General features: G+C 42.1%; 2 protein-coding genes across 2 annotated transcripts in view; both read left to right on the top strand.

The window, feature by feature from the left end:
* LOC143273031 (pregnancy-specific glycoprotein 22-like) overlaps nucleotides 1-12,958 on the top strand; it is a 168,924-nt gene extending 155,966 nt beyond the window's left edge. The window contains exons 2-6 of the mRNA XM_076570899.1: nucleotides 4,207-4,566; nucleotides 7,252-7,611; nucleotides 8,715-9,074; nucleotides 10,118-10,392; nucleotides 12,435-12,958. Coding sequence (XP_076427014.1) covers nucleotides 4,362-4,566; nucleotides 7,252-7,611; nucleotides 8,715-9,074; nucleotides 10,118-10,389 — 1,197 coding nt within the window. The 5' untranslated portion in view covers nucleotides 4,207-4,361 and the 3' untranslated portion in view covers nucleotides 10,390-10,392; nucleotides 12,435-12,958. The remainder of the gene's footprint in view (nucleotides 1-4,206; nucleotides 4,567-7,251; nucleotides 7,612-8,714; nucleotides 9,075-10,117; nucleotides 10,393-12,434) is intronic.
* Nucleotides 1-26,996, top strand: part of LOC143272904 (pregnancy-specific glycoprotein 22-like) — a 196,679-nt gene that overhangs the window by 43,476 nt on the left and 126,207 nt on the right. The window lies entirely within an intron of this gene.

Genomic DNA, 26,996 nt, shown 5'->3' on the forward strand with positions numbered 1-26,996 from the left:
AGTAGTAATGTTTTTTCTGAAGGAAGTGTGTTGTTCTAGGGATGGGCTGTAAGGTCTCTTTTGCTCTAGATTTGCTTCATGACAGACAGAAACTTTGCTGTTGTCTGCAAGATGTAGGACTTTCTGTGAGGTCTCAATTCCCATTTCTGTCTGCACATGACCATGCTCTCCACCATGATGAAAATGGACTGAACCTCAAAATACCAGTGAGCCACCCCAATTAAATATATTCTAAGACTAGTCATGGTTATGATTTCTCTTAACAATATAGAAATCCTAATTAAGACACCAAGTAAGTGAAAGACCTTTATAACAAGAACTTCAAGACTTTGAAGAAAGAAATTGGAGAAGATATCAGAGGATGGAAAGATCTCGCATGCTCATGGATCAGTAGGATTAACATAGTAAAAATGTCCATCTTACCAAAATCAATCTACAGATTCAATGCAACCATCAAAACTCTAATACAATACTTTACAGACTTCCAAAGAACAATATTCAATTTCTGATGTAAAAACAAACAAACAAAAAACAAGATATTAAAAAAATCAAAGGAACTTCTGAAGCTATCACCATCCCTGACTTCAAGCTTTACTATAGAGTCATAAAAGAACACATTGTATTGGCATAAAAACAGAGAGATGGATCATGGGAAATAGGGTAAGTAAGAAGGACTGGTAGGAGAGTAGAGAAGGGAAACTGTGGTTAGGATTCAAACATAAATAAATAACAACAACAAAGAAAATGGAGTCTCAATCAAACATGTCAGGTCAGGCTGCAAATTTCTGTGAGTGATTGTCTTAACTGATGAAGGAGTGCCCAGAAGAACACTATGGGCAGCATCATTCCAAGGTAGATGGTCCTTGGTTGTATAAGAAACTAGGTAAGCATGCGCCAGAGTGTGAGCCTGTGAACGAGCTAGAAAACCTCAGGTTTTCTGCCTTCACTTGCTTTAGTGCTACAATATAACACAGCCCCAGTAGGGAAATGGACTCTACTCTCTCCCCTAAACTGCTGTTTTTCAGGGTGTTTTTTGTTGGTGATGGTGTTTTTTGTTTGTTTGTTTTTTGTTTTGTTTTGTTTTGTTTTCAAGACAGGATTTCCCTGTGTAGTTTTGCACCATCCCTGGAACTCACTCTGTAGCCCAGACTGGCTGTGAAATCATGGAGATGTGCCTGGCTCTGCCTTCTGGCTGCTGTGATTAAAGGCGTGTGCCACCACCGCTCAGCTCTTCAGGGTGTTTTCGTCATCTGAAAAGAGAAAGAAACAGAACAGTGTATAGGGAAGACATCTATTTGAATCAGTGTGATTTGTACTCAAGGGCAAACACACTTAGCACCCACTGGAGCACCCACTGCTCAAAGAGAAGGTAGAATTTAGACAGCAGTGATTGGCCTAAAAAGTTCTTGTGCAGTCCCATGCATTAGATTCCTCTCTTTTTCCCCCCACCAGATAAGATTTCTCTGTATAATCCCAGCTGTTCTGTAACTTGCTCCATAGACAAGGTTGGCCTGGATCTAAGAGATCCGGCTGCCTGTGCCTCCTGAGTACTAGGACTAAAGGCATTAACCAACATATCCAGTTGTGTCTTGTCCTTTTAATTTCAACAGAAATACCCTAAGATTTTCTTCTGAAATTTCCTGAGCACAAGACTCTCCCTGAAAATGCACTTCCTCTGTATTTACACTATTTCCAACTTTAGTCCAGGGCATTCCAGGACAAATCTTGAACCCTATCTAGACCCTTCCCATGGTAGAAGTAATTAGGAGTCCTGAAGAGCACAGTGATCAAGATGACAGGCTATTTGACCATGCTTGCTGTAGCCCTAAGCATGACATTGCAGTTCTCCAGCATTCTCAAGGGAATCACTGGAATAACAGGTTACATATTCAATGTTCCAGAAATTGTTTCCCTGAGCCATCACCTAGCAGGCTACTTTCCATCTCTGTCCCTACTAACCCTCCCTAGACCCTTCTCTGACCTAATGACTCCTTTCTTTGTCTGAGAACGTCTTTCTGCATGGGGACCATGAAGGTCTCCTTCCTCCTGGCATCTCTTAGAGGGGAAGGTAAGATTACCATGAGGGAATCATCAAGGAAAGGGAAAAGGTGACCCAGGAAGATCAGGGAGGACTTGTGCATACCCAACACATAATGCTAGACTGTTGCCTTGAAGTCCTCCATAAGAAGATGAAGCCCACAGTCCTTTCAAAGACACACAGGTCACCTCTTCTCCAACACTGAGCACATGAAACTCCTCACACAGCTGTTCCTGGGCCTCGCTCCTGGATCATTAATTTGACTGGTGACATTAGTGATAAAGAATTTATCTTCATCCCTATTCATCACTCAGCTGATTTCTTCCCAGCCCTCAGAGACATTTCTATCACCTTGCAGGTTCTAAGTAAATATCACCTTCTCAGAGCATTGAGAATACAGGGTAGACTAGATGTTCACCTGGGTCTCTGTGTCACAAGGACACATAGATAGGATAGAGGCTCCTTCTTTGGTGCTGACAGTCCCAAGGCCAGGATGAGGCAGATGTCATCCATAGGATAAGCTACTGTTCTCTGAGGGCATGGGGATGCTTATCAGCCTTGTTGCTCAATGTGTTCCTTGGAGGAGATACATAAAGGCAAGTTGAGAGGGATGCAGGCCAGCACTGAGTGTGGAAGAGATTGAGCAGTGCCTTGAACTCAAGTCACATCACTCATAACCCATTGGATTCTGGGAAGTGCTGCTGTGTGAGAAGAATTTCAGCTCATAAGGAGAAATAACATCAGAGGCTGAGTTCTGTGTTGGAGCTGAGGCTCTTTAACCCAGAGGGAGGACAGCAAGTGAGAAGATTGATGGAGCAATCCTCTGTGCTTCTCTGGAAGGGGTGTACTCCCTGGAAGGGGCTTTTGCTCACAGGTAAGAACACCTAGTCTCTGACTGTGTCAGACAGGGGAACTCAGAGGTAGGCTGGAGACTCCTAATGGGGCCAGGATTTGAGAGGAAACTCAAAGTTTGGTCTTCAGTTGTGGAGACTAGGTACAGTGAGGGACAGAGGCTCGGCAGTGTGAAGCTCTCAGAGGACAGCAGGTGATGACAGTAAGAGAAAAGGGTCAAGCACTCCATAGTCACAATTAGTTACATTGGTAGCAATGTTCTGAAGACAGCTGTTCCTGTGACAGCATGACCCTCCAAATAGAAATCAAATTGGAGAGGGTTACCAAGGTGTCTGAGTGTGTGAATATATGACAACCTGAACTCAGTCCTCAGCTCCCATACAGTAGATAGAGAACAGACTCTTGAAGGCTCTATTCTGCCCTCCACATAGGTCCTGTGGCATGCATCAACATGTGCACACCCTGCCACATGTGGCCTCACACAGACTTGTGGAATATATCTTCATATGTGCACAAGGAGACAGTAGCCTTCACAAATTCACACATATATTTACATAAGTAAATCTAAAATCATGTATTTCACATGTGAATATAATTGTTGTTGTAAGCTCCAAATCTAAAAACTATGAAGATAAATCCATGAAGACACATTCCTCTTCCCTTCTTTCCATTATTCCTTCCTTCGTTTTTTTTCCTTTATTTACTTGTCTGAGACTTTTTTAGAAACTGAAAATTCCAAAAAGATCAGACTAATCTTGTCTTTACAAACCCCTGGTTCTGAATGGGAGGTGGTGGCTTAAGCCCTTTATCCAAGCGAGAGGCATAGACAGGTTACCTATGTGAGTTCAAGGCCAGCCTGGTCTACAGATCATGTTCCAGGACAGCCCAGGCTATATAGAGAAGCACTGTCTTACAAAATGTAAACCCCAAATGAAAAAACAAACAAACAATCAAAAGTCTCTGGACCTAGTGGACCTGATGTCAATATACCTGAAATCTGAAGTCAGAGATGGATTCAAATCTTAAAGGGAATAGAGAAAAAATCAGAAAGTGAGAACTCTTCACAGGAGGAGTTCAGAGAGGCATTACTCTTCACATCAAATATGTTATGTGAGAAATGATATGGGATACTGAGGGGGGAAACAGGCAGGCACCTGAGCAGAAAATTTGTAAGAGAGTTAATAACACATTCAGACACTCTGAGTCAATGGAAGTCTTGTCTGCAAAAGAGGGTGGGCACATCCCTATTCACACACCTAAGCTGAGTGATGATCACACCTGTTTAATATAGACGATTTTTCTCAATTCCCTTCTAGCCTCCCTATTAACCTTCTGGCACCGGTCCACCACTGCCCATGTGACCATTGAATCACTGCCACCCCAAGTGGCTGAAGGAGAAAACGTCCTTTTCCTTGTCCATGGTCTGCCAAAGAATCTTATAGCCTTTGCCTGGTACAAAGGGCAAACAAATATGACACACGGAATTGCATGGTATACACTGGACAACAATTTACGTGGACCAGGGCCTTTAAACAGTGGTAGAGAGACAGTGTATCGCAATGGATCCCTGCTGCTTCAAAATATCACCCAGAGGGACACAGGAACCTATACCCTACAAATCTATAATAGACGTGGAAAAATCATATCAGCAACATCCATTAACCTCCATGTGACTGGTAAGTGATTCATTGTGAACTCTGTGAGCTTGGTTAGATTCATTTCACTGGAGATACACAGAAGAGTGTAGCTAAAAGTTTTTCTGTGTCCCACCCAGTCCATAGCTGCTCAGACCCAAGTAAACACACAGAGGCTTTTATTAATTAAAACTGTTCAGCCAATAGCTCAGGCTTACAACTGATTGGCTCTTGCACTTAACCCATTTCTGTTAATCTATATGTTGCCACATTTTCCATGGCTTAACCTGTGTGGCATTACATGCTACTCCCTGGATGGTGGGCTGGCATCTCCCACCTCAGCCTTCCTCTTCCCAGAGTTCTCCTTGTCTAATTATCCACCTACATTTCCTGCCTTGATATTGGCCAATCAGTGTTTTATTAAACTAGTAAGCAAAAGCATTATTCCACAGCATTTCCTCTTTTCTGTTTAATTAAAAGAGGATATTTTTAACTTTAACATAGTAAAATTATTTATAACAAAACAGTTATCAAGCAAGAATTTTTATACTTACAATATCTAGTCTATTTATATTTGGCAAATTCAAAGAAAATATTCTATTTATCCTATATTTGTGAGTCTAAGGTTTCATATCTAACTTATCTTTTACCATAACTAAGAAAAATTACAACTATAACTATCTAGTTTTAAACTACATCAAAGTCCTCAGAGGGATATAATATTACCTAAGATAACAGGAAAAACATTGTAAGCAACTTCCAAAAATCTAGAATGACAGAGACAGCTGGCTACCTGGTTAGTCACTCAAAGTTCTTCTACAATGTTAGGGCATCCATCTTCAGTCTACAAGCCTTGAGTTTTTTAATCACTTCTCTATGTGTCCTGTAGAATATCTGGCATTCTCCTCTGCAAAGCAATAACCTGAAGGACCATTTTGCCTTGAAAAGTTCAGTAGTAACCTTCCTATGGGTCCTCCATGTCCAATTGATACAACATTTTTTTCAAGAGGTCCAGGCAAGAACAGTTTATTGCTCAAATGGCTTTTTTGCCAAGAAGAAGATAAACTCCATATAGAATGTCTCCAATGCCTATCTTTCTCTTTGAAGTAATTTGGTGTTGCCAGGAACAGACATGTCTCATTGTTCAGAAAGTCTATTTTTAAAACATTTTAAATGCTATATTCTGTAGGTCTTTGAAGTGTTTGAAGATTACCTACCTAAATGACATATATCTATGTATATCTAGAAAAATTAACATGACTATAAGTTTGATTATCATAGAAGACTAACTATTAATCTGTATTTCTTTATTATACATTATAATTTAAACGAGTTACATAAACATAATACTTTAAATGAGAGTAGAACTATACATACAGTATAACAAAATTAACTTTAAATTTGTATCAATAAACTAAAAATCTATAGCAATGTATAATATTTATCCTATGTTTTTACATCATACCCCTCCTTGTTTTTTAGAAAGAGATTGACGATGGCCAATAATAATTTGTAACCAACAATCTAAATAAAGATAAACACCCATAATCCATTTTTTTTAGAATGTTGGCATAGTTTTCTAGGCTACTTCCTGCTGATAGAGGGCACTGGTAATCTTATGGGGACACAAAGAAAATTTTAGGATTATGCTCAATCCTGACTGTAGTAGTCTGTGATGCTGTATTCTCTGAGGCAGTTGCCTTGAAGTTGATTTTGGATGTTGGATGATCTAGGCCATGGTGTTGTTGGAGACCTTTCAGGGAGACTTGGCTGGTCAAACCTGATGTATCTTAATCTGGAAAAAATCCATAGCCTCTTGCTTCCTGTGAAATCAAAAGCAGAGCCTCCTTTCCAAAGCAACATATTCTTACATCCAAATTTTGAAGTTAAGATACCTTGAAAATATATATATATATATATATATATATATATATATATATATATATATATATATATATATATATATATATATATATTGGCTTAATTTAGCAGTCTTTATAATAAAATTTCTTTCTGAAGTTAAAAATATCAAAGACAACACAATCCAGATTCTCAGTGTAATATCCATCTTTATGTGGTTATTTTTTTATGTTACTTTTACTCTCTCTTTAAGACTTTATTTTGGTAGAACTACATTTACCGCCAGTTCTGGGAAAAAGGCTCACCACCAATTATGGGAAGCAATGGGTCTATGCTTCCATCCAGCAGCATGTAGCCCAGAAACCCTTTTTTTGTCTGTACTAGCAAACGCTAAATCCACCACCCAGTTCATTGTGTGGCTTGGAGACACCACTGTGTACCTTGTTCTTATGAAATCCCTGATTGAGTGGAATTTAAGTAAAGAAAGCTAGAAGGTGAATTCAGGTATTGGCTGCAACCCCAAGAGGAACAGAATAACAATGAAATCAGAGAGTGAAGACACAGAGTCCATAGGGCAAGAGGTCAGGCAAGCATCAACCCCAACACCAATCCACTGCAAATGTGAGCAGAGATCTGATGGCAGTAAGTTAGGGCAATGTTGACAACTAAAGAGAGCCATAGTAGTAATAACAAGTGTGGGGATACTGAGAACATAAAGGTCATATGCAGACCCTCACAAAGTAGGAGAGAGAGACACTGAACCCACAATCCTAGGCTGAACATTGGACACAGCTGCTCAGGACACAGGGCCTCATCTTGGTCAAATACCCAAACCCTATTTAGATGGATCTCTCTCTTCTCTCCTAGCTTTCTTTTGGAAGTGTGGGCGCCTTGCTACCTCTGCCCATCCAAGCATTGAATTAGTACCACCCATCGTTGCTGAAGGGAAAAGTGTTCTTCTCCTTGTCCACAATCCCCCGGAGAATATTGTGGGCTTTGTCTGGTTCAAAGGAATGTCTATGCTCAAGAATCTTATGGTTGCCAGATATATACTGGGCAGGAAATCAACTGTGTGGGGGCCTGCATATGGTGGCAAAGAGACCGTGTACAGTGATGGATCCCTGTTGCTACGTGATGTCACTCCAAAAGACCATGGATTATACACCCTACTAATTTTGAGACCAGATATGAAAAGTGAAGAAACACAAGTGCAACTCCAGGTGGACAGTAAGTGATTTTCTGTGACTGTTCAGCTCTGGGTAGGGCTTAGACACACAGGGCTGTCATGGCTGCCCTAGCCTCCCTTCCCTCTGCACTGTGTTCCCATGTGGAGGTTTGAGCACTTAATGCAGGACACACTGGTAGAGACAAATGGCCATAGACCATATTCTATCTTCTCACTCCACCTGCATCAAGGAAGACCTTGATGGAAAGTGACTCAATCTAAGATGTCAGAATCAGCTCAGACTCCTGGGGCTCTAGAATAGGGAGGTCTGAATCCTGTCTTCTTTCCAGGGCTGGACTAAAGTGATGCAGGGGAACATTTTACTAATGCTCTACTCTTACATCCTCTTAAAGCTACTAGAGAACAATGGTTTTAGAGCATACATGTCAAACTGAGGTATTTATTTGCCCCAATTTGAGAGTGTCATAAACAAAATCCAGGAACTGGTTCAAATGTCATTGAGAAGTGCTTCCTATTGGCTTGGTCTTCATGCTTGCACGGCCAGCCTTCTTACATCACCCACAACTCTTAGCCCAGGGCTTGAACTTCCTGCAATGGTCTGAATCCTTTTGCATCAACTACCAATTTTAAACTGCAGTATCGTTTTGCCCAGAAGCCAATGTGGTGGTGGCATTTTCAAGTGAGGCCTTGTCTTGCAAAATGACTGTAGCTTGTGTCAAGTTTACATAAAAACAGCCAGCCTAGTACCTAAGTCTTTTAAATATCTGAGCTTGTCTTAAAGAACAGGCTGCTACCAGGCCCCTCAAGCTCCAGAACTAAGGGGTCCTTGACAGAGCAGCAGGTCAAAGTTTCAGGCCTGTTGAGTTCAGGGGAGGGGTCATCTCAAACCCTAGTGTACAGGAGTGTGTGCAGTGTCTGACTGAGAATAGTGAGGGAGCAGTGATGTAGACACCCAAAGGGACAATTCCATGAAGTGGACAGAACACTCTAAGGAAAGGAAGAGGTCATTTTAAGTCGTATAGACACATACACAGCTGCTAATCTAGGTTGATTAATAAATCCATGTGCTCAGGATGGACGTCACCATCTTTTCATTAAGCACAATGATCTCCATATGATGGCTTTTTTTTCTTTTTTCTTCCAGCTTCCCTTTCTCTGTTCTGTAACCCTCTCACTTCCTCCCAACTCATGATCCAATTGGAGCCTCGGTATGCTGCTGAAGGGGAAGATGTAATTTTCCAAGTTCATAATCCTCCAGAAGATATGCAAGCCTTTTTTTGGCACAAATCAAAGTATAGGACTGAGGTTCTTAAAATTGTAGAATACAGTAGAGCCATGAATTCCCTTTCCTGGGGGCCTGCATACAGAGGAAGAGGGATGGTGTACAATAATGGATCCCTGATGCTCCAGGATGTCACTGAGAATGATGCAGGAATATACACACTATCAGTTATAAACAAAGATGCCAAAATTGAAAAAGCGTATGTGGAACTTGATGTAAAGAGTAAGTGACTCTCTATAGTCTTCAACTGCTGGGTGTGGTATATTCTACTTCATACACTAAAATGTCAGGATTGGGCTGTGCCTGCTCTCTCCCTGACTGCATTGTATCCCCCCATGGGGTTTGGGCCACTATGGAAGGACACACATGGGGAAGACAAACTGTAAAAGATCAGAATCATTCACATGCATTTACCTGCAGAAAGGAAGAAATATGCTGGATTAACCCAGCACCAGGTTGTCAGCTGTAGCTCAAACACTTGGAGCTCTCACCATGCACATATCTGCAGAAAGACTCAGTGGGAGTCAGGCTGTCCCTGGCTTATTAAACCATTGAGGCCTCACAGAGAGCACCAGAAATCCATGGCTGAAAAACATTCCCCTTGCTTGGACTCAAGGTGACATTGGGGAGCTTTTTGTTACTGTTTGTTTAGATTTCCTGTGAGAACTAACAGGAAACAGATTTTAATGACAAAGTTATGGTACTGACTGTCCCATAGAGTGTAGAATCAGCTGTGTGCTGCCATCACTGGTTCATTTAGGTAGGTCAACTGTGCCTCTCCTTCACCTAAGGCTCAGTGGACAGGTGTTCGGCCCATTAGCCTATTTTTCTGATGGGCTTGAGACTTTACAGGAAAGTCAAGCCACCAATTAAAGAAACAAAGGAGGCAGATGCTCCAGATTCCTCCTATACCTCATGGGGTCCAGCCTATAGAATTTTTTTTTATTCAGGAAAATAGTAACAGATGCTCCTGATTTGAGCAGCTCGACATCCCAAGGTCAGACCATAGCTCATAACTAAGCTTAAGTGATGGATGTGGCAATGATGATGCATTGTGTGCGGATTACAGGCAAACTGAGACACAAGAAACAGTGCCTGAATTAGGGTAACACAATTCCTAGGAGGGAGACCCAAAGTAAAAGATTTTTTTTTAGACACAGCTCTGAATTCTCCCTCTGGGAAGCTTTATAAATTGTGAAGTAAAGGTGGCCTGGTTGAACTCTCCTGACTCCTGTCATTTGCTACCCTCATCTGTTTCTTCACAGAGTATGTGTCACAGCCCTTTGTGCAAATCTCTGATACCATAGTTGAAGGACGTAGATCTGTGATCTTCACCTGCATTTCACCTGATACTGATGTCTCTATCCGTTGGATCTTCAATAACAAGAATCTGAAGCTCACAGAGAGGAAGACTCTCTCCCCAACAAAGTGTGGACTCAGAATATATCCTGCTGGGTTTGAGGATGCTGGAGAGTATAAGTGTGAGGTCTCCAACCGACTCAGTTTGAAGACCAGTCTCCCAGTCTCCTGGCCATGATGAGTGAGTGACCTCTCCTCTCATTCCACAGTAGAATTCTGGTATTTTTATATCAATGGGATACAAAATGGAGAAAAATAATGTGGTGAAAATGATTACTTACTAATCAGGTACAGCCAGCATGGTGACTCGCAACTATAATCCTAGGATACATGTATGTACATGGGAAGACCAGAATTTAAAGTAAGGTGGTCTTAAAAGGAGAATAAAGACATCAATATGGTAAACAAAAATTAAAAGGCCTTAAGAGCTTAGGTTGTGGCTCCAATATATAATGATCCCTTAGAATTTATGGGAAGTAATTTCAGGAGTCCTCAAATTTTGGATGTTCTGGGTCTGCTCTGAAAATGATGCATTGTTTACTTTGAGAAAGACATGCTTTCATATGCTCAAAATACATTCACTGTTTAATTCATCTAAGGCCAGTGCTTCCTGCACATTATTCATCAAGGTAAAGTGAGGAACAGTGACAGGAAAAGGGTCTACCCTTCATTCACTGTGGACATAGCTGATTACTAAATAGCTTTGACCCACAATTTGTTTAATGCACAGATGTAAAATCCTTCACATAAGAGCAGTCATACTGTTTTTATCCTGAGGGTGGCATTCAGAGTGGGACCTTGTACATAAGTCCTTTTCCAGTCAATATGTATTTCTTGCCTTTTTTAGTCTCCTCTCATATATTACAATACCAGCACAGTTTCCCATTCCATTACTCCTTCCTAAGCTCCACTTCCCCTCTACCCTAGATCCACTGTTCTTCTCTTTCTCTTCAAATCGTGAACAGGTCTCCCAGGGATATCTATAGAACCTGACATTGCATGTTATATTAGACTTTGCCACAATACCTCATATAAAAGCTGGTAGAAACAATCCAATAGGAAGTCAAAAGGGTCCAAAGTGCAGGCAACAGAGTCAAAGATGTTCCCCATTTCCACTGTTAGGAGTTCCAAAAAATACTGATCTACATTACCATAACTTATATGCTGAGGCCCTAGCTCAAACCTACACAGGGTCTATTATCATCACTTTAGTCTCTTGATCCTCTATAAGCTATGCTTGACTGTTCCTGTGTTGCATGTTTTCATGGTGTCCTTGACCCTTCTGGTTACTACATTCCATCCTTCCCCTGTTCTGTTGGATTCCACTGGCTCTCCCAACTGTTTGGCTGTATGTTTTTGCATCTGTTCACATATATTGCTGGATAATGCCTCTTTGTTTACTAGTAGGCTGGGCACTTACTAGTGTAAGCGAATATCATTAATAATCATTTCATTGAAATGTTTTTCCAGACATGTTTTTTCGATCCTGAATTTTTGTGTTGTCTTTTCTCTGGTTCATGGCCATCCAGGCAGTATCATGTCTCAGCTCTCTCTTCTGTCATGGCCTTTAATTTGCAGCAGTCATTCGTTGGCCAATCCCACAAGTTCTGTTCTACCATTACTCTAGTACATATTTCCGGAAGGACAGATTGTAGGTGAAATATTTTGTGGTTGGATTGGTATTCCAGACCCACTAGTAGAAGTCTTCTGTGGTTACAGAAGATGGATGTTTCTGGCTACCTAGCCCTCACTATTAGTAGTCTTTTCTAGGGTCATTCTTGTATATTCTAGGGAGTTTCCACTGTAGTAGATGTCCACATCGCTCCCCAAATGCCCAAACATTCTCGTCATTACTGCAAGTACTCTTTCCTTCCATCCCACCTTTCCCCATCTGCTCACTACTCTTCTCTTCCCCACCTGCCCCTCATCCATCCACAAAATCTTTTCTAATTCTTCTTCCCAGGGAGATACATGGGTCCTGCTTGAGTGTTCTTTGTTACTTAGCTTCTGTATGCATGTGAAAAGAGGACATCTAATGGTTTCTGTGCAATATTAGTTTATATTAGTTGAGCTCATGTGGCTGTGTTTGTTCACTAGTTCCAGAATCTCCTGTAGAATCTTTAGCATTTTCTAAAACTAAGTTCATGTTAACTGAGGGTCTATTTTACAGCCAATTAATTGGCCAACTTTTATTTATTTATGCTGCATAATTGTTCTTTCTAGGATGTCTAAGAGAATATTGAAGAAAAGTGGCCACCGCAGCATCCTTGATCTTTGATCCTGGTCTTCGAGGGAAAGCTGTCAATGTTCACACTGAGTACTCAGTTGGCAGTAGATTTGCACGTGTGCTGCTAATGCACTGGCATCTCTTCTACCCCTAGTTTGTTTTCATCTTTAAAGATTGTTCACTTTTGTCAACTTTCTTTATTGATTCGACCTTATGAATTATTCATAGAATCAATTTTCTGTTTCTTTATGCTTCCATCTCTGTATGTTCTGGGCGACTGGGTATTTGTCTGTTTCCTGTAAGTCACTATAAACTTAACCCCAATGACTATTGTGTAGTCATGGAACTTTTCGTAATCTGAGAAATGGACAGCAAGTTTTTCAAAATTTACTACTAGTGTTAATAATGTTACTCTTTTAAAATCAAATTTAATCTAATGAAAGGTTGTCAATGCCATCATTCGCTTTGAAAAATGAATGTATTCATTTTATTGAAAATAGATTTTTTTTCTCACACAATATATACTGTTCATATTTTGTCCTCTCTCAACACTTCCCAGTTCATCCCCACATCCTCTACCACAGGGATACACTCCCTTTCTTTCTCTCATTAGAGTAGAACAGACCTCTAAGAAAAAAACAATAAAACAGGACAAAATAAAATATAATAAGATGACACAAATACTATCTTATTGATGTTGGACCCTGCAATCCCAAAGGAGCAAAAGAATCTCAAGAGCAGACACAATAGTCAGAGACCCACTTGTTCTCCTAATTAGCAGTCTCATAGAAATATTATAATATCCATGCAGAGGATCTTTTGACCACTCATGAATCCCCTGTGTATGCTGATCTGATGCAGTAACCTCTTCTCTGAGGAGTAGAACATATAGTACTTTGTGATTCTATATATAAGCTCACAATAGAGGAAAACAATCATTTGTTCTACCCAGTTGTGATTCTTACAAACTACAGAAATTATAAGCATGGCAAGATATCCCTAAATATGCAAGAGTGGCAGTTAATTTTGAAGGAAACAAAAAACTGTGTTTTTGGACTTCAGGCTGCCCAAAAGGAGGAAAATCATGGTTGGTACTGGAATGCAATCAACTGTACATGGATAGTGATATTATGGATCATAGAGGAAAACCTATAATGGGCTCTTTCCTACACCAGTGTAATTTCTAGAATCATTCTAAATACACATGCTTATTCCTATGAACAGATGTAGCCGTAGCCCTACATTAAAAATGCTTTTTTTTTTCACAGACATAGGCCACCAAAAAACTCTATATTAATCCAAATGCAGTAAATAATGGATTCTTAGTGGAATATATAGGGGTGTCCCCTGTAGAATGACAGTTTTGAATGTTTGGACCACAGGGAGTTGCATTAGTAGGACCTCCTAGGCCTACTGTGGGTCGGTGTGGCATGGTTGGAGGAAGTTTGTCACTGTGGAGATAGGCTTTGAAGTCTCATGTGGTCAAGCTACTCCCAGTGTGGCACACAGTCTCTTTCCACTCCCTGATGAGGCCATGGCCTTGGTGTCTTTTAACAACAATAAAACCCTAGCTTATGCTATGGTTATCTGGCTTAAAGCTGCAGACCTGTATTCTAACACAAAGTTGAAGTGTCTTTGAATTAATGCTGGTTAAGAGTAGGGGAACTCAGAGAATAGCTGTAATTTCCTAAGATAAGAGTTTGAGTAGGACTCAGAGTTTGTCCTTGCAGAGTACCTAGACAGGACAGAGAGAACAACAGTTCAGCAGCAGGAGGCTCTTGGTGAGCAGGAAATGTTAAAAGGAGGTGGAAAAAGCCAAAGTGTTCCCTACTCAAAGTTAATCACCATTGACCATTATATTTTGAAGACTGAAATTTCAATTATTATAGAGTGATTCTCCAAATGAAAATCCAACCAGAGTGGACCAAGACGTGTCTGAGTGGGTAAAGGTACTTGCTTCTAAGGCTGACATTTGAGTCAATCCACATGTCCCACATGGTTCAGGGATAGCTCCAGCTCCCTCATGTCTTCTAACTTCCATAACTCTACAGTAGGGTTTTCCTATGCACAGAGAAAGAAAATGAGAAAGGAGCGCTAAGCAGATGGCTCAGTGGTTAAGTACACCTGTCCTGTTGCTCTTCCAGAGGACCTGAGTTCAAGTCCCAGCAGCAATATTAGGTGGCTTCACCACCAACTTTCTGTAAGTCCAGCTCCAGCAGATTTCGCAAAGACCTCTGGTGTCAGTAGACTCCTGCACATAGTTTGTACAGAACCATACACATATAGGAAATAAAATAAGTCTTATAAAATAAAATGAGAAGAGATTGCCCAGGGATTTTAGAGGTAGCAAACAGGGAAGGTATCACCCACCCAGAAAATGCTCTTAGTTGTGAGCAGACCTGAAAGCACTTGGCTTGACTATTCATAAACCTGAGAACACAATTCCACACAGGGTGAATGACTTGTTCAGGAGCACTAACTGAAAAGATGCCATGTCACATTGCTTCTCTCCACCAAATTCTGTAGATGTCCTGTCCAGCAGGCCAGGTTATTCGAGGGTCTCGAGGAGGGACCACCTGTGAATCAATGGGGGCTGAGAGGGAAAGGAGACCAAGCGCGTGAAGAAAGACAAAGTCAGTCTGAGTTGCGTCAAGGTCTCGCTTTATTGACTGGTGTTAGAGCTTATAAACAGGGCTTCAGGTAGGGAGGGGGAGCAGGAGTGAGGAGAGGACAAAGAAAATTCCTAAGGAGGGTCAGCAGGAGGTCGCTTTGGTCCCAGGCCCCTGCAGCTAGCTGATTTAAAGAGGTTTATTTAATCCTACATTCCTAGGTTAGACTAAAAGCCTCTTATTTACACGAGGCTTGATAAATTGTGGCAGGTAACACAAGGTTCAAGACACAGCTGTCCAGAGTCGGTCTCCAACAGTTCCCCCTCTTTTCTCAAAAATGGACCAAGTCCATGTGATCGGGGTGGCGGAGGTCCGAGAGAGCCTCTGTCTTAGGCTATACAGGGGGACTCCCACGCATGGCAGGTGCCATGTTGAGCCGGTCTCAACGACCTCTGTACGCTGTTGTCTCCTGCGTGGGCCCTGTACTATTCCCGTCATTGAGTACTCTCTAGCAAGACCGTGGGGACGTTAGGGCTTTAGGACACTGAATCTGAGTCCTTGATGGGGCTCCTGGCTGGTCTCCTAGGAATCTACTCTGTGATAATGAATCAAGACGTGTCGTGGTAAGGCCAAATCAATCTGATTTTTGATAAACCGAGTCAACCGCTGAAAGGCCCAGGGACCAAAGGTAATAAGAAGGAGAAGGAAAATAATCAGGGGTCCAGGAGGGTGGGGATCAGGGTAGAAAGCCAAGGGGATTCTTTAAAGCTTCTATATAGAAGGGCAAACCCTGCTCCTAAGAGCAAGAGCTGCATCGTACTGCAGCCCCATAAAGGCTTATAAAGGAAAAACCCACAAGATTACAATTCCCATACAATTTCGTTTCACAAGATCATGGTCTGGATACAGAGTGATCACAGACGGGTAATTTGCATCAACAGGTACATTTTTCCTGAAACCTCAAGGTGGGGGTATCAAGGCGGGAGTTGGGTTTACACAAAGGTCACAGTGGTCCTTCCTGGAACACCTGCAACTATCCCAGTCACAGTTAAGCACATCTCTTAACAGAAATCTCTTTACATTGTTATATGGTTGCAGGGGAGATTCAACAATGGCTAAGTCAGGTTGTTCTTGGAACTAGATTTTTAGTTTCTCATTTCCTGGTGCTTGAAGTTTTCTCTTTTCCTGAGGCTTGGGGGTGTAAGCCTGAAGGGCTAGGGTCTTTCATTCCCCCATTTCTTTTTGGCAAATTTTAATCTTAAAATTATGGCATTACATTTGGTACCTCATGGCCTATTTTAGTAACTCATGGCCTGTAATGGCCACGCATAGTTCATGTATAACTAGCCATCATAGCCATCTCTATGCCAGGGAGTTTTCTTTTGACCCAGAATTTCAGCCTTTTTTGAACAAGGAAAATGGGACGATGTATTCTCTTTCTGGAACTGCTTCAAGCTGGCATTGGGGTGTCGTTATCAGGGCCCCTCCCCCAAAAGGCTGAAAAGCTGGTCAAACACTGGGCAGGGGGCATTTGTCAGTAGCATGTAGCTGCCTGACACCATAGTGACAGAGAAGAATCATGTTAGCTGGGCTGGTCCACGTTAGCCTTTAGCACGTCCGGAGTCCACAGTCGTCTGGAGCGGTGGAGTCAGCAACTGAAACTTGGAGGTGTCTGCCAGCCAAGTAGAAATCTGTTGAAACAGATTTGAACTAGGAACAGAGGTTAAAATTTATGAATTTATTTGGAACCCTTAGGTTTATACCTATACCCTTAGTAATAGGAAAAGCACTAATCCCAAGACCATGAGAGAGGAAAAATACCATCTTTAGGAATACTTATCTGGGTTCTTTCGACCTCTGTGGAGTGGGTCTATGTTTTTATGACTCTTTTGATCCTTTGAGGCCTACTTACAAAATGACATAAAAGTTTTAGATACATTAGTATTACCAATCTGTACTGAAATCCATATTGTAGACAAAGCAGATAATGGGTATCTGTAAAACAGCAGAAGTAGACTTATACCTTTGAGTCCCAACAAGAACTACAGATTTGGGCATTTTTTTCTGTCCAGAAAGCCAGGTGTAAGTTGGACAGAGATTTTAAGCCTGGTGAAAAGCACTTTTAGGTTTACATGTAGACATATCTAGATCACATCTAAAACAAATCCAAAATGTTGAGCTTGAGACTGAACAGTAAGTGGTCATTGCTCTATCAGCTCATCAGGACTCCTAAATGTTAAGCTCTGAACCATAGAACAGGAGAGTAATCTGAAACATATCTTATTTTAGACTCATACCCGAACCTTTATGATTTATTTAAATTTTTACATCTTAGAACATTTTCTTAAAAGTGAGCTAAAAGGCTAGCTATGGCCTTGCAGAAGGATCTGGTTGATGCTGCCATGCTGACAAAGTTAGAGCTAGCCATCAGTACTATCAGAAATCTGAGAAAGATAAACTATATCTGAGTGCAGACCAAGAAGCTTCCAATCCTATAAATTACAGTGATCAATCCCTACCCAGGTCTCTATAGCGTTGGACCTCCAGTCAGAATAACATCAATCTTCTACCACCATCAAGCCCATAAGGCAGAGTACCTTTTCTGTGGAATAGGGACACGGAAGACTGACAGTGTCCTACTACTTGTCCACAGTCTGGGCTGGGTCCTGGAGGCAGGCGTTGCATTGGGGCATCTTGCCCTGTGGTCAGTGTCGTTCGCAATTCAGGTGGCATCTTTTTGTCATTCCATATCTTCTTTGGAGACCTTGGGAGTCATTGCTAGGAGCTGGGGAGCTGGGAGTCTCTGTTTCTGATAGTAAGTTTTTAATCAAATAATTTAAATGTCATATTCATCAGATCATTGACAGGATTGAGGACCATTATCTATTAAATGTATCTGAGCCAAACAAATCTAGGCCTAATCTTGAAAATATCTCTAAGTTTGGTAATAATGACCAGGCTAATTTGTTCTCCTATAGATATATTAGTCAAATATACCTCTCAGTTTGTTTTTATTTAAATAGAACCGTTTATGCTTTAAACTAGTATCTGGATAGCCAGATGACTAGTATTAACTTGTATTCCTTAGTACAGAAGGACATTCATGCAAACTCAGACATTCAAAACCAAACATACATGTGGCCACATTTTCATTCATACCTGCAGAATAGACAGACATTTTTTAAAACTATGACCCTTTGGAGTCTCCATGTAACAGCAGAATAACAAGAGAAAGAAATCTGAGACATGTTTACTTAAACTTTAAAGTTAGACCTTAAAGTTTTATTATATTTTTTAAACCTTCATGACATGCTTAAGCCTTTAAATTTTTACATCTTAAACTGTTTCCTCAAGTCAAAAAATCATTTATTTAAACTTTTATTTTAACCAACAATAATTTGAAACCAATTTTCTTAAATGATGGCAAGTATTTGTAACACATTGAACTCAAATGACCAAAACCCATGTAAATTTTTACTTTTCCTGTGGATATAAAAGCATAATTTTCCTAGTATCTTGAACTGGTAATTTAACATTTTTTTATCAAGCAATATCAGTGTTATGCCCAGATCACATCCCCAAAGAAGCCACTGGAGACCTCAGGTACAGAATGCAAAAGCAAGGTTTATACAAATGAAGTTTACAAGCCTCGGCAGGGGGGCTAGTTTTAAACCTCTCACACACAGCAGGGAGGTTGGAAGGAGGACACGCCTTTCTTTGTGAGGCTAATACAGACCACATAATTCATCTCCCACCGCCTGCGTCCCTCTTTAGGTTCATATCAGTAGTTTTTCATGTTATCTTTATTTTTCATTTGTTTAGCAACCGTGTTTAGGGGTTTTATGAGCTGTCCCCGGGGTGTGGGGAGTTTGGGATGTTTTATGACCACTTAGTCTCTGCCAGATGGTTGTATATCCTAACTCTGTGTTTTCTTAAGTTTCTGTAGTTGATAAAGCCACCTGGAAAAAGACGTCTAAGTTCTTATCTACATTTAAGAATCCTGGTTTTAACTTCTCTTTGTCTGTAGGGGATGAAGTGGGGGGGGGGATTTACTGAGGTTTCACAATCAGGACAGAGAAGGGTTAACAAGAGAAATTCCTGGCTGGCAGAAGAGACTTTGAAGTTATCACAGTAAAGGAAGGGAGGGGGAGCAGTGGTCATAAAGTATGTCCTTGGCTGCCAGTGTTCCTGAAAAAAAGTTTTTGTTAACTCCTCCAACTAAAGTCAGATTCTCTGTTCAGTGTTCACACAGTTTTGTCAGTTGCAGGCAGCCATTGTCCTGTACAGAGCAGGACATGAGAATCTTAGCCCGCCTGTACTGAGAGCACGCACCCCCACCCTCGTGAGAGTAGCCAGCTGCCTGCAGTCCTGATAGCAAGAGAGCTAGGGAGGGAGGGAGGTGGCCCTCGCTGTGCCTCTCTCTCCTTCTCCCCGGGAAAATAAGGGAGATGAGTAGCAGAAACAGATGATATTTAGACAGGCAATCCAAGTACCGGCACATTAGCACTGAGATGATGATGGCCTCACTCACAGCAAGCAAGCCCCTCTATTGTGGCTCACACATCATTCTGGTGGGCTAGGCAAAAGTCTAGTGGAGAAGAAGGGGACTGTCCCATAGCGTCCGTCACAGTCAAGTCAACAATGAGAACAGTTAACACACTACACACAAGACCAAGGGCACACGAAAGAAAAACTTTGCCCCAACGAGACAACCAACAAAGCTCCAAGAACAATGACAGCCTGATGTGCTCTGTGGAGAGTGACCCTCCAGGCTCAATCACACCAAAAACAATCGAGACTCGAGGATCTCTGTCCTTGATCAAACAGACATCAGGGGACTTTCACATCCCTGTCAGTCAGACATGTACCTTATTTCTTGGAAGAGAAACAGAGTGTAAAGTAACAATGACCACAATAAAACATACAAAAAACCCCACAAAATGTCTCTAACAATTTCCCGGGACAAAATACAAAGTGGCACTTCCTCCCACCAGGGGGAAAGGTACCCAAAGATGCTCCTCTCCTGAGCACTCCCTGGAGGAGACTCCTAAAATCAAATGGTCACCTCTGAGGTGGCCCCAAATGGCTCGGGACTAGGGGGTCCCTTGCCCAAATCAGGGAATGAGACGTCTCTCTTTCCCTCCCAGGATCACTGTCCCAGTGAGTCTGCAAAGTACAAATCAGTCGACCGGCACAAAACATAACGAGACAAGACAGAGACAGAGACAAGACAGAGAGCGCTCTTACCAGTAGATGTCAATAAACCTCTGGACCCTTGAGGGTCCTAGTGGGGCCTTTTGGTCTTTTGTTCAATGTGATTTGTGACAACCTCACTCTTACCGTCTTCTGGGATGGACACATCGTTTAATAGGTCCTCAGCAAGTGCCAGAAGATGTGACACCCTACTATCCTTTTTCTGAATCCTTTAAATCATCTCTGATTACTCCATAGAAACTAAAGAATGCATCAGGGACGTACTCTCCATCCTTAAGCAAGTTATTGATATCCTTTCCAACTTTATTCCACGTCAAAGGGTGGATGCCCGGGCCATTAATAACCAGCCAGGGACATTTTTCTTCCACGAAACAGAAAAACTTAGTTAAATCTTTTTTTCTTTCTTTGTTTTTGACTCTTATTCCCCTCTCCCTGATTTCTTCATTTCCTTAATGAAGAGAGCCTCTTTAGAGAGTGCTTTACCCATTGATTGATGAACGGCACTTACCTCAAGGCTGCCCGCGGCGCACGAGTGATGCTGTTGGGGCACCTCTACCCTAGTGAGTCTGGCCAGACCACGTTTTCTCTTTGCCGTCCAGTAGTGAGCCGCCGTGCCTTGAGCCCCACGTTCGGGCGCCACTTGTTCTGTCCAGCAGGCCAGGTTATTCGAGGGTCTCGAGGAGGGACCACCTGTGAATCAATGGGGGCTGAGAGGGAAAGGAGACCAAGCGCGTGAAGAAAGACAAAGTCAGTCTGAGTTGCATCAAGGTCTCGCTTTATTGACTGGTGTTAGAGCTTATAAACAGGGCTTCAGGTAGGGAGGGGGAGCAGGAGTGAGGAGAGGACAAAGAAAATTCCTAAGGAGGGTCAGCAGGAGGTCGCTTTGGTCCCAGGCCCCTGCAGCTAGCTGATTTAAAGAGGTTTATTTAATCCTACATTCCTAGGTTAGACTAAAAGCCTCTTATTTACACGAGGCTTGATAAATCGTGGCAGGTAACACAAGGTTCAAGACACAGCTGTCCAGAGTCGGTCTCCAACATGTAGAACCACCCAGACACTCACAATGAAGCTAAGGGATAAACATGGCTGCTTAGGACATAGGGCCAGCATTCCATGAAATACAAAAGGACCAAGATTCCTCTCCTTTCTCTCTGGCTGTAGTTTTGATTTATTTATTGTTTTTAATTTACAAGATTGGTTGATGTTCGTGAGTGTTTTGTCAGAATTTGTGCCTGTTTACCCCCTGCATGCAATGGATGCAGAGTTATTGGTTCCCTACAATTGGAGTTAAATGTTATGGTGAGCTACCCTCTAGGTGTTGGGAATTGAAATCTTGTATCTGAACTAACCCTGATGAGAGCAGAAGTGTGGTAGGGTAAATTGGCCAAAGGATCAGAAAAAGTCCAGAGGCTGGGCAGTGATGGCTCAGGCCTTTAATCCTAGCACTTGGGAGGTGGATGCAATCTCTGTGAGATTGAGGCCAGCCTGGTCTACAGAGTGAGTTCCAGGACAGGCTCCAAAGCTACACAGAGAAACCCTGCCTCTCAAAAAAAAAAAAAAAGCCCAGATTGTCTTGTTACACCATAAATACATCCATAAGAACAACCTTGGGACTCAGAGAGAGTCTAGAAAGGGAAGTATGGATTCTATTTTTATTATGAAATTTTCTAGTAATTTACATACAAACCACAGATCCCCTCTTCTCCATCCTCCTGCCCCCCAGCCTTCTCCCCCAACCCATTCAGCATTCCCATCTCCTCCAAGGCAAGGCCTCCCATAGGGAGGGAGCAGAGTCTGGTACCTTCAGTTGAGGCTGCTCCAAGCCCTTTCCTTGAACCAAGGCACTGTCAGGTGTCCTACCACAGACACTGGGCTCCATAAAGCCTGGACATACACAAGGGATGGATTCTGATCCCACTTTCAGGGGCCCTCTTAAGCAGGTCAAGCTACACAACTGTCTTGCCTATACAGAGGGCACAGTGCAGTCACATGGAAGCTCCACAACTATTGGCCCACAGTTCATGAGTTCCCACTAGTTTGGTTTGGTTGGCTCTGTATGTTTGCCCATCACAATCTTGATGCCCCTTGCTCAAAGAATCTTGCATCTCTCACTTTGACTGGACTCCTGGAGCTCAACCTGTTGCTTGTCTGTGGATCTCTGCATCTGCTTTCATCAGTTACCGGATGAAGGCTCTATGATGTCAGGTTGTTTAATAATCTGATTAGCAGGGTAGGCCAGTTCAGGCATTTTCTCCACTATTGCTAGTAGTCTAAGATGGTCTCATCCTTGTAGATTCCTGGGAATTTCCCTAGCACCAGGTTTCTCCCTTACCCCATAATGTCAACCTCTATCAAGATATCTCTTTCATTCTTCTCCCACTCTGGCCTTGCCCAGCTAGACCATTCTATTCCCTCATGTTGTCACCCCCCACTACTTCCTCTCTATTGTCCCCCTTATCCCCAGTTTACTCATGGAGATACCCTCTGTTTCCCCAGCCAAGGTGACACATGCATCTGTCTTAGGATCCTCCTTGTTTCTTAGCTTCTCTAGAGCTGTGGTTTGTAGTCTGACTATCTTTGCTTTACATTGTCTTTGCTTTACATCTAGTATCCACTTTGTCCCTGTTCCTTTACCCAGATTTTTCATTTCCAGCATTCTCTCACTTTGTGTCTACTTTATTGCCTTTATTTTAATTTTCAAGTCATGAACTGTTTTATTAGAATTATTTTAAAGTCATTTTCTTTTGCTTCTTCTGCATTGAGGTGTTCAGGTCTTGCTGTAGTAGAAGCAGTAGGTTCTATTGGTGCCATACTGGTCTTTATGTTATTGTTGAATGTATTCTTGAACTGGCAACTACTCATCTCTTTCACCATTTGGTGCAAACAGTGTTCATGTCTCGGGAACCCACTCTTGGTCCAGTTGGCACTCACGTTGTTTGTTTCTCAGGGAGCTGCTGGGGTCTCAGGGAGGTGGGTGTGTTTGGAAAACAGAGTGGGGCTTGTAGATTACAGGTTCTGAATGGGGGCGTCAGGCCTGCCTGCACAAGTCTTCCCTGCTGGTCTGCAACTGAGGCTGCAATGGGTGGGAGGATGGGGGTGGATAACCATTTTTCTTTCTTTCTTTCTTTCTCTCTCTCTCTTTCTTTCTTTCTCTCTTTCTTTCTTTCTTTCTTTCTCTTTTTTTTTTTTTTGGTTTTTGGAGACAGGGTTTCTCTATAGCTTTGGAGCTTGTCCTGGAACTCACTCTGTAGACCAGGCTCACTTCAAACTCACAGATATCCCCTGCCTCTGCCTCCCAAATGCTGGGATTAAAGGTGTATACCACCAAAGCCCATCCAGGTTAACCATTTTTAACAGAAGTGAAACTATATAGAGTGTAGAAACCTCAAACAAAAATATGCTGGGGACATATGCTCAGTGGACATAAGCCAACTTTTCTGATGAGCTTGAGAGTTCACAGGAAGTTCAGTGTCTCCAAGGGGAGGAATAAAGTAGAAAGTTATTCCAGGCAGATGCTTTTCCTCAGGGATCCTACCTAGATAATATTCTACTCCAGGTATATAGTTACAGATGCAGCTGACTTGAGCAGCTCCCCCATTCCAACAGCAGTTCATTGTTCATATCTAAGCTTAACTCAGGGACACAATGATGATCACACAATGTTTGAACTAGTGAAGGGAAATAGAGACCCAGGAAAGAGTGGCTGAGTCAGGATCACACAGGCTGTAGGTATCAGGTCTGAACCACAAGTAATCTCTCTGCTGTCACAACCCCAATGTCTCACCCTCAAATCTTTTTTAAGTGTCTGTTGATGATAGAGGGGCTGGTTGAGATACCTGAAGGACTATTGTCACATATTTCCTTCTTTGCAGAGTCTGTGACACAGCCATTTATCCAAGTTACAGATGTCACAGTTATAGTACAGAGCTCTGTTGTCCTCACCTGCCTCTCAGCTGACTTTGGAATCTCCACCTGGCGGATCTTCAGTGAGCAGACCCTGAAGCTCAGAAAGATCGACACTCACTCTGCACATATGCTAACTTACCTTTGATCCTGTCAGGAAGGAGGATGCTGGTGAGGTCTACAACCCAGTCAGCTCAAATACCAATCTCCCAGTCAAGCTGGCCATGATGAATGAGTGACCCCTCTCATCTCATCCAAACACAGAATGGTGAAATTTTTATTGTTTTATACCTTGTTTTTTTTTTGTTTCTTTCTCTTTATTTTTTCTGTACATCTTTTACATTGTGTTTTTTTAGTCACATTGATTGTCCTGTCCCTTTGCATCCACCCTCCACATCAAAAACTCTTCCCAAAATAAAACAAAACTTAAGAGAAAGGATTTTAAATAAGGAAAAAAATAAAAGATTATCATTGAAGATGAAGTGTGACACAAGGACTCATGTAGTAATCCCCTTTGTCCACATATCTCTACTTGCAGCTGTTCATTGCAAAGTATCGGGTATGGTTCGAGGTCTTTGATTCTACTACACTGTTGATGCTCAGCACTCACTAGGATTCTCCATGGATACTCTGTTGTTGATCTGTGTTGTGGAGATCCTCCAGATTTTGGTCTGTGGTCAGGTCCCTTTAGATGGTCCAGTAGATTATAAATGGGGTGAATGTTGGGACAGGCCAAGTCATAACCCTGGTTCTGGACCTGGGCAGCTCTAGGGTTGGTCTGCCAGCCAGATTTCCCCTGTCCTTACCACCAGACTGAGCTTTCCATCATTGTCCCAGGCAATTCACCTCTTTCAGCAATGAGGGAGAGTTGGGGCTGCTTCTCCTGCTTTCACACCCTCAGGATCTATTGTCTCCCACATCTATACCATTAGGGCCAGTCTATTGTGTTTCCCAGGTGAGTTGGAGGGGCCACTCTTTCGAATTCTGCATCTGGTGGTGGGTAGAGACAGCTATCGTGCTCACTCTCAAGACCTCAGGTCCATCTCCTCTACCTTTCTCAGTAGTTGGAGGTTGAAGGAGGGCATCTCTCCTCCACCCGAGCTACCATATGTCAGATGAGTAATGAGGACAGCTCTCCTTTGCTCCTAACATCAGGTCTGTGTAGGTCTCAACTCTAGCCACTGGGTGGTACTGCTTTGCTGCATAAGTGAGAGGCAAGGCCGATTTCCTGGGTGCTGCACCTGGAAAGGAGGTGGGTCAGCTCTCTCATCTGCTGCAGACAGTAAGGGGTGAAGAGTAAGTGGGCATCTATCACCTTCCCACACCACCACATTACAGACAGTCTTGAGGACAGCTCTCTCCTACACTTTCAAATTCTGGGCAGGTTAAACCAAGCCTCACACAAGAGGCTGGGTAAAGCAGACCATGGGAGGCCAGCTACCATGATCTGATTCAGGGCAAACAAAAAGTGTAGCCAAGGATTAAGAAAACTTTTTGATCTGTGGGCATTTAGAAATAAGTTTCTATCTATCTGACTTTAAAAAAACACAAATACTTTCTGATGGTAGCTTTCTCTTTTATATCATCTTAAAAATGGTCTCTGACTCTGAATCCCAGCTGCATTTCTCCACATTGCTGCCTACAGCTACATATCTTTATATACATACATCTTTTCACATGGACTTTTCTATCTGAGGGGAAAATAAGGCAAGACACTTGCTTTCTGCTGGTAACCTAAGAAATAGGGAACAAGCACATGCATTCTCTTTTTCTTCAACTTAAATAATCTTTTTTACAATCTCTATATCTTCACTCAGCTACATTCTTTACATACATATTTTCTCATGACTTACACATCTTTCTTTCACAATTATTTCACTTCTACATCTCTTTTCTGTTGCTGGAGGGCTTCTCTCCAGGCTCCACCAAGCCCCGCAGTCCCACAATCCACGTATAAAATAATCACTCAGACACGTATATTTTTTATAAACTCTATGGCCATGGCAGGCTTCTTGCTAACTGTTCTTTTATCTTAAATTAACCCATTTCTATAAAGCTATACCTTGCCACGTGGCTGGGGGCTTACTGGCGTCTTTACATGCTGCTTGTCCTGGCGGTAGCTGCAGTGTCTCCCCCTTCCTCCTTCTTCTTGTTTCCCCAGTTCTCCTCTCTCCTTGTCCTGCCTATACTTCCTGTCTGGTCACTGGCCATCAGTGTTTTATTTATATAGAATGATATCCACAGCACTTCCCCTCTTCTTCTTTTTTTTAAAAAAGGAAGGTTTTAACTTTAACATGGTAAAAGTACATATAACAAAACAATTATTGAGCAAGAATTACAGTTACAATATTAAAGAAGATGTCCTATCTATCTTATATTTGTAAGTTTAAGGTTTTATATCTAACTTATCTTTTATCATAACAGAGGAAATTACAACTATCTAGTCTTCAACCACATCAAAGACCTGAGAAGGAACATAATGGTACCTGAGAAATGGTAGATGGATGCAAGCAACTTTCAGGAATCTTGCAAGAGTAGACCAAGACAACTGGCAGCCTGGACAGTCACCTAATGTTTCTCAGCATTGTTGGTGCATTTAAATTGGCTAAAAGCCTAGAGTATCTGACAGACCAATTTTAGAAGCAGGAATTCTGAGAGACCATCTTACCCTGTCTTGGCAGAATACAGTGGTCGCTTTCCTTGTGTCCTGCTTGTCCAGAAAGAACAGCATTGTATTTGTACTGTCAGCCATCAAGGCAAGGGCAGTTCTTTGCCCAATAGGCCATTTTGTGCCAAAAAGACAAACTTCCAAATGGAAATGTCTTAGAAGCT

Source organism: Peromyscus maniculatus, chromosome 1 (assembly GCF_049852395.1).
Source record: "Peromyscus maniculatus bairdii isolate BWxNUB_F1_BW_parent chromosome 1, HU_Pman_BW_mat_3.1, whole genome shotgun sequence".
NCBI lineage: Eukaryota > Metazoa > Chordata > Mammalia > Rodentia > Cricetidae > Peromyscus > Peromyscus maniculatus.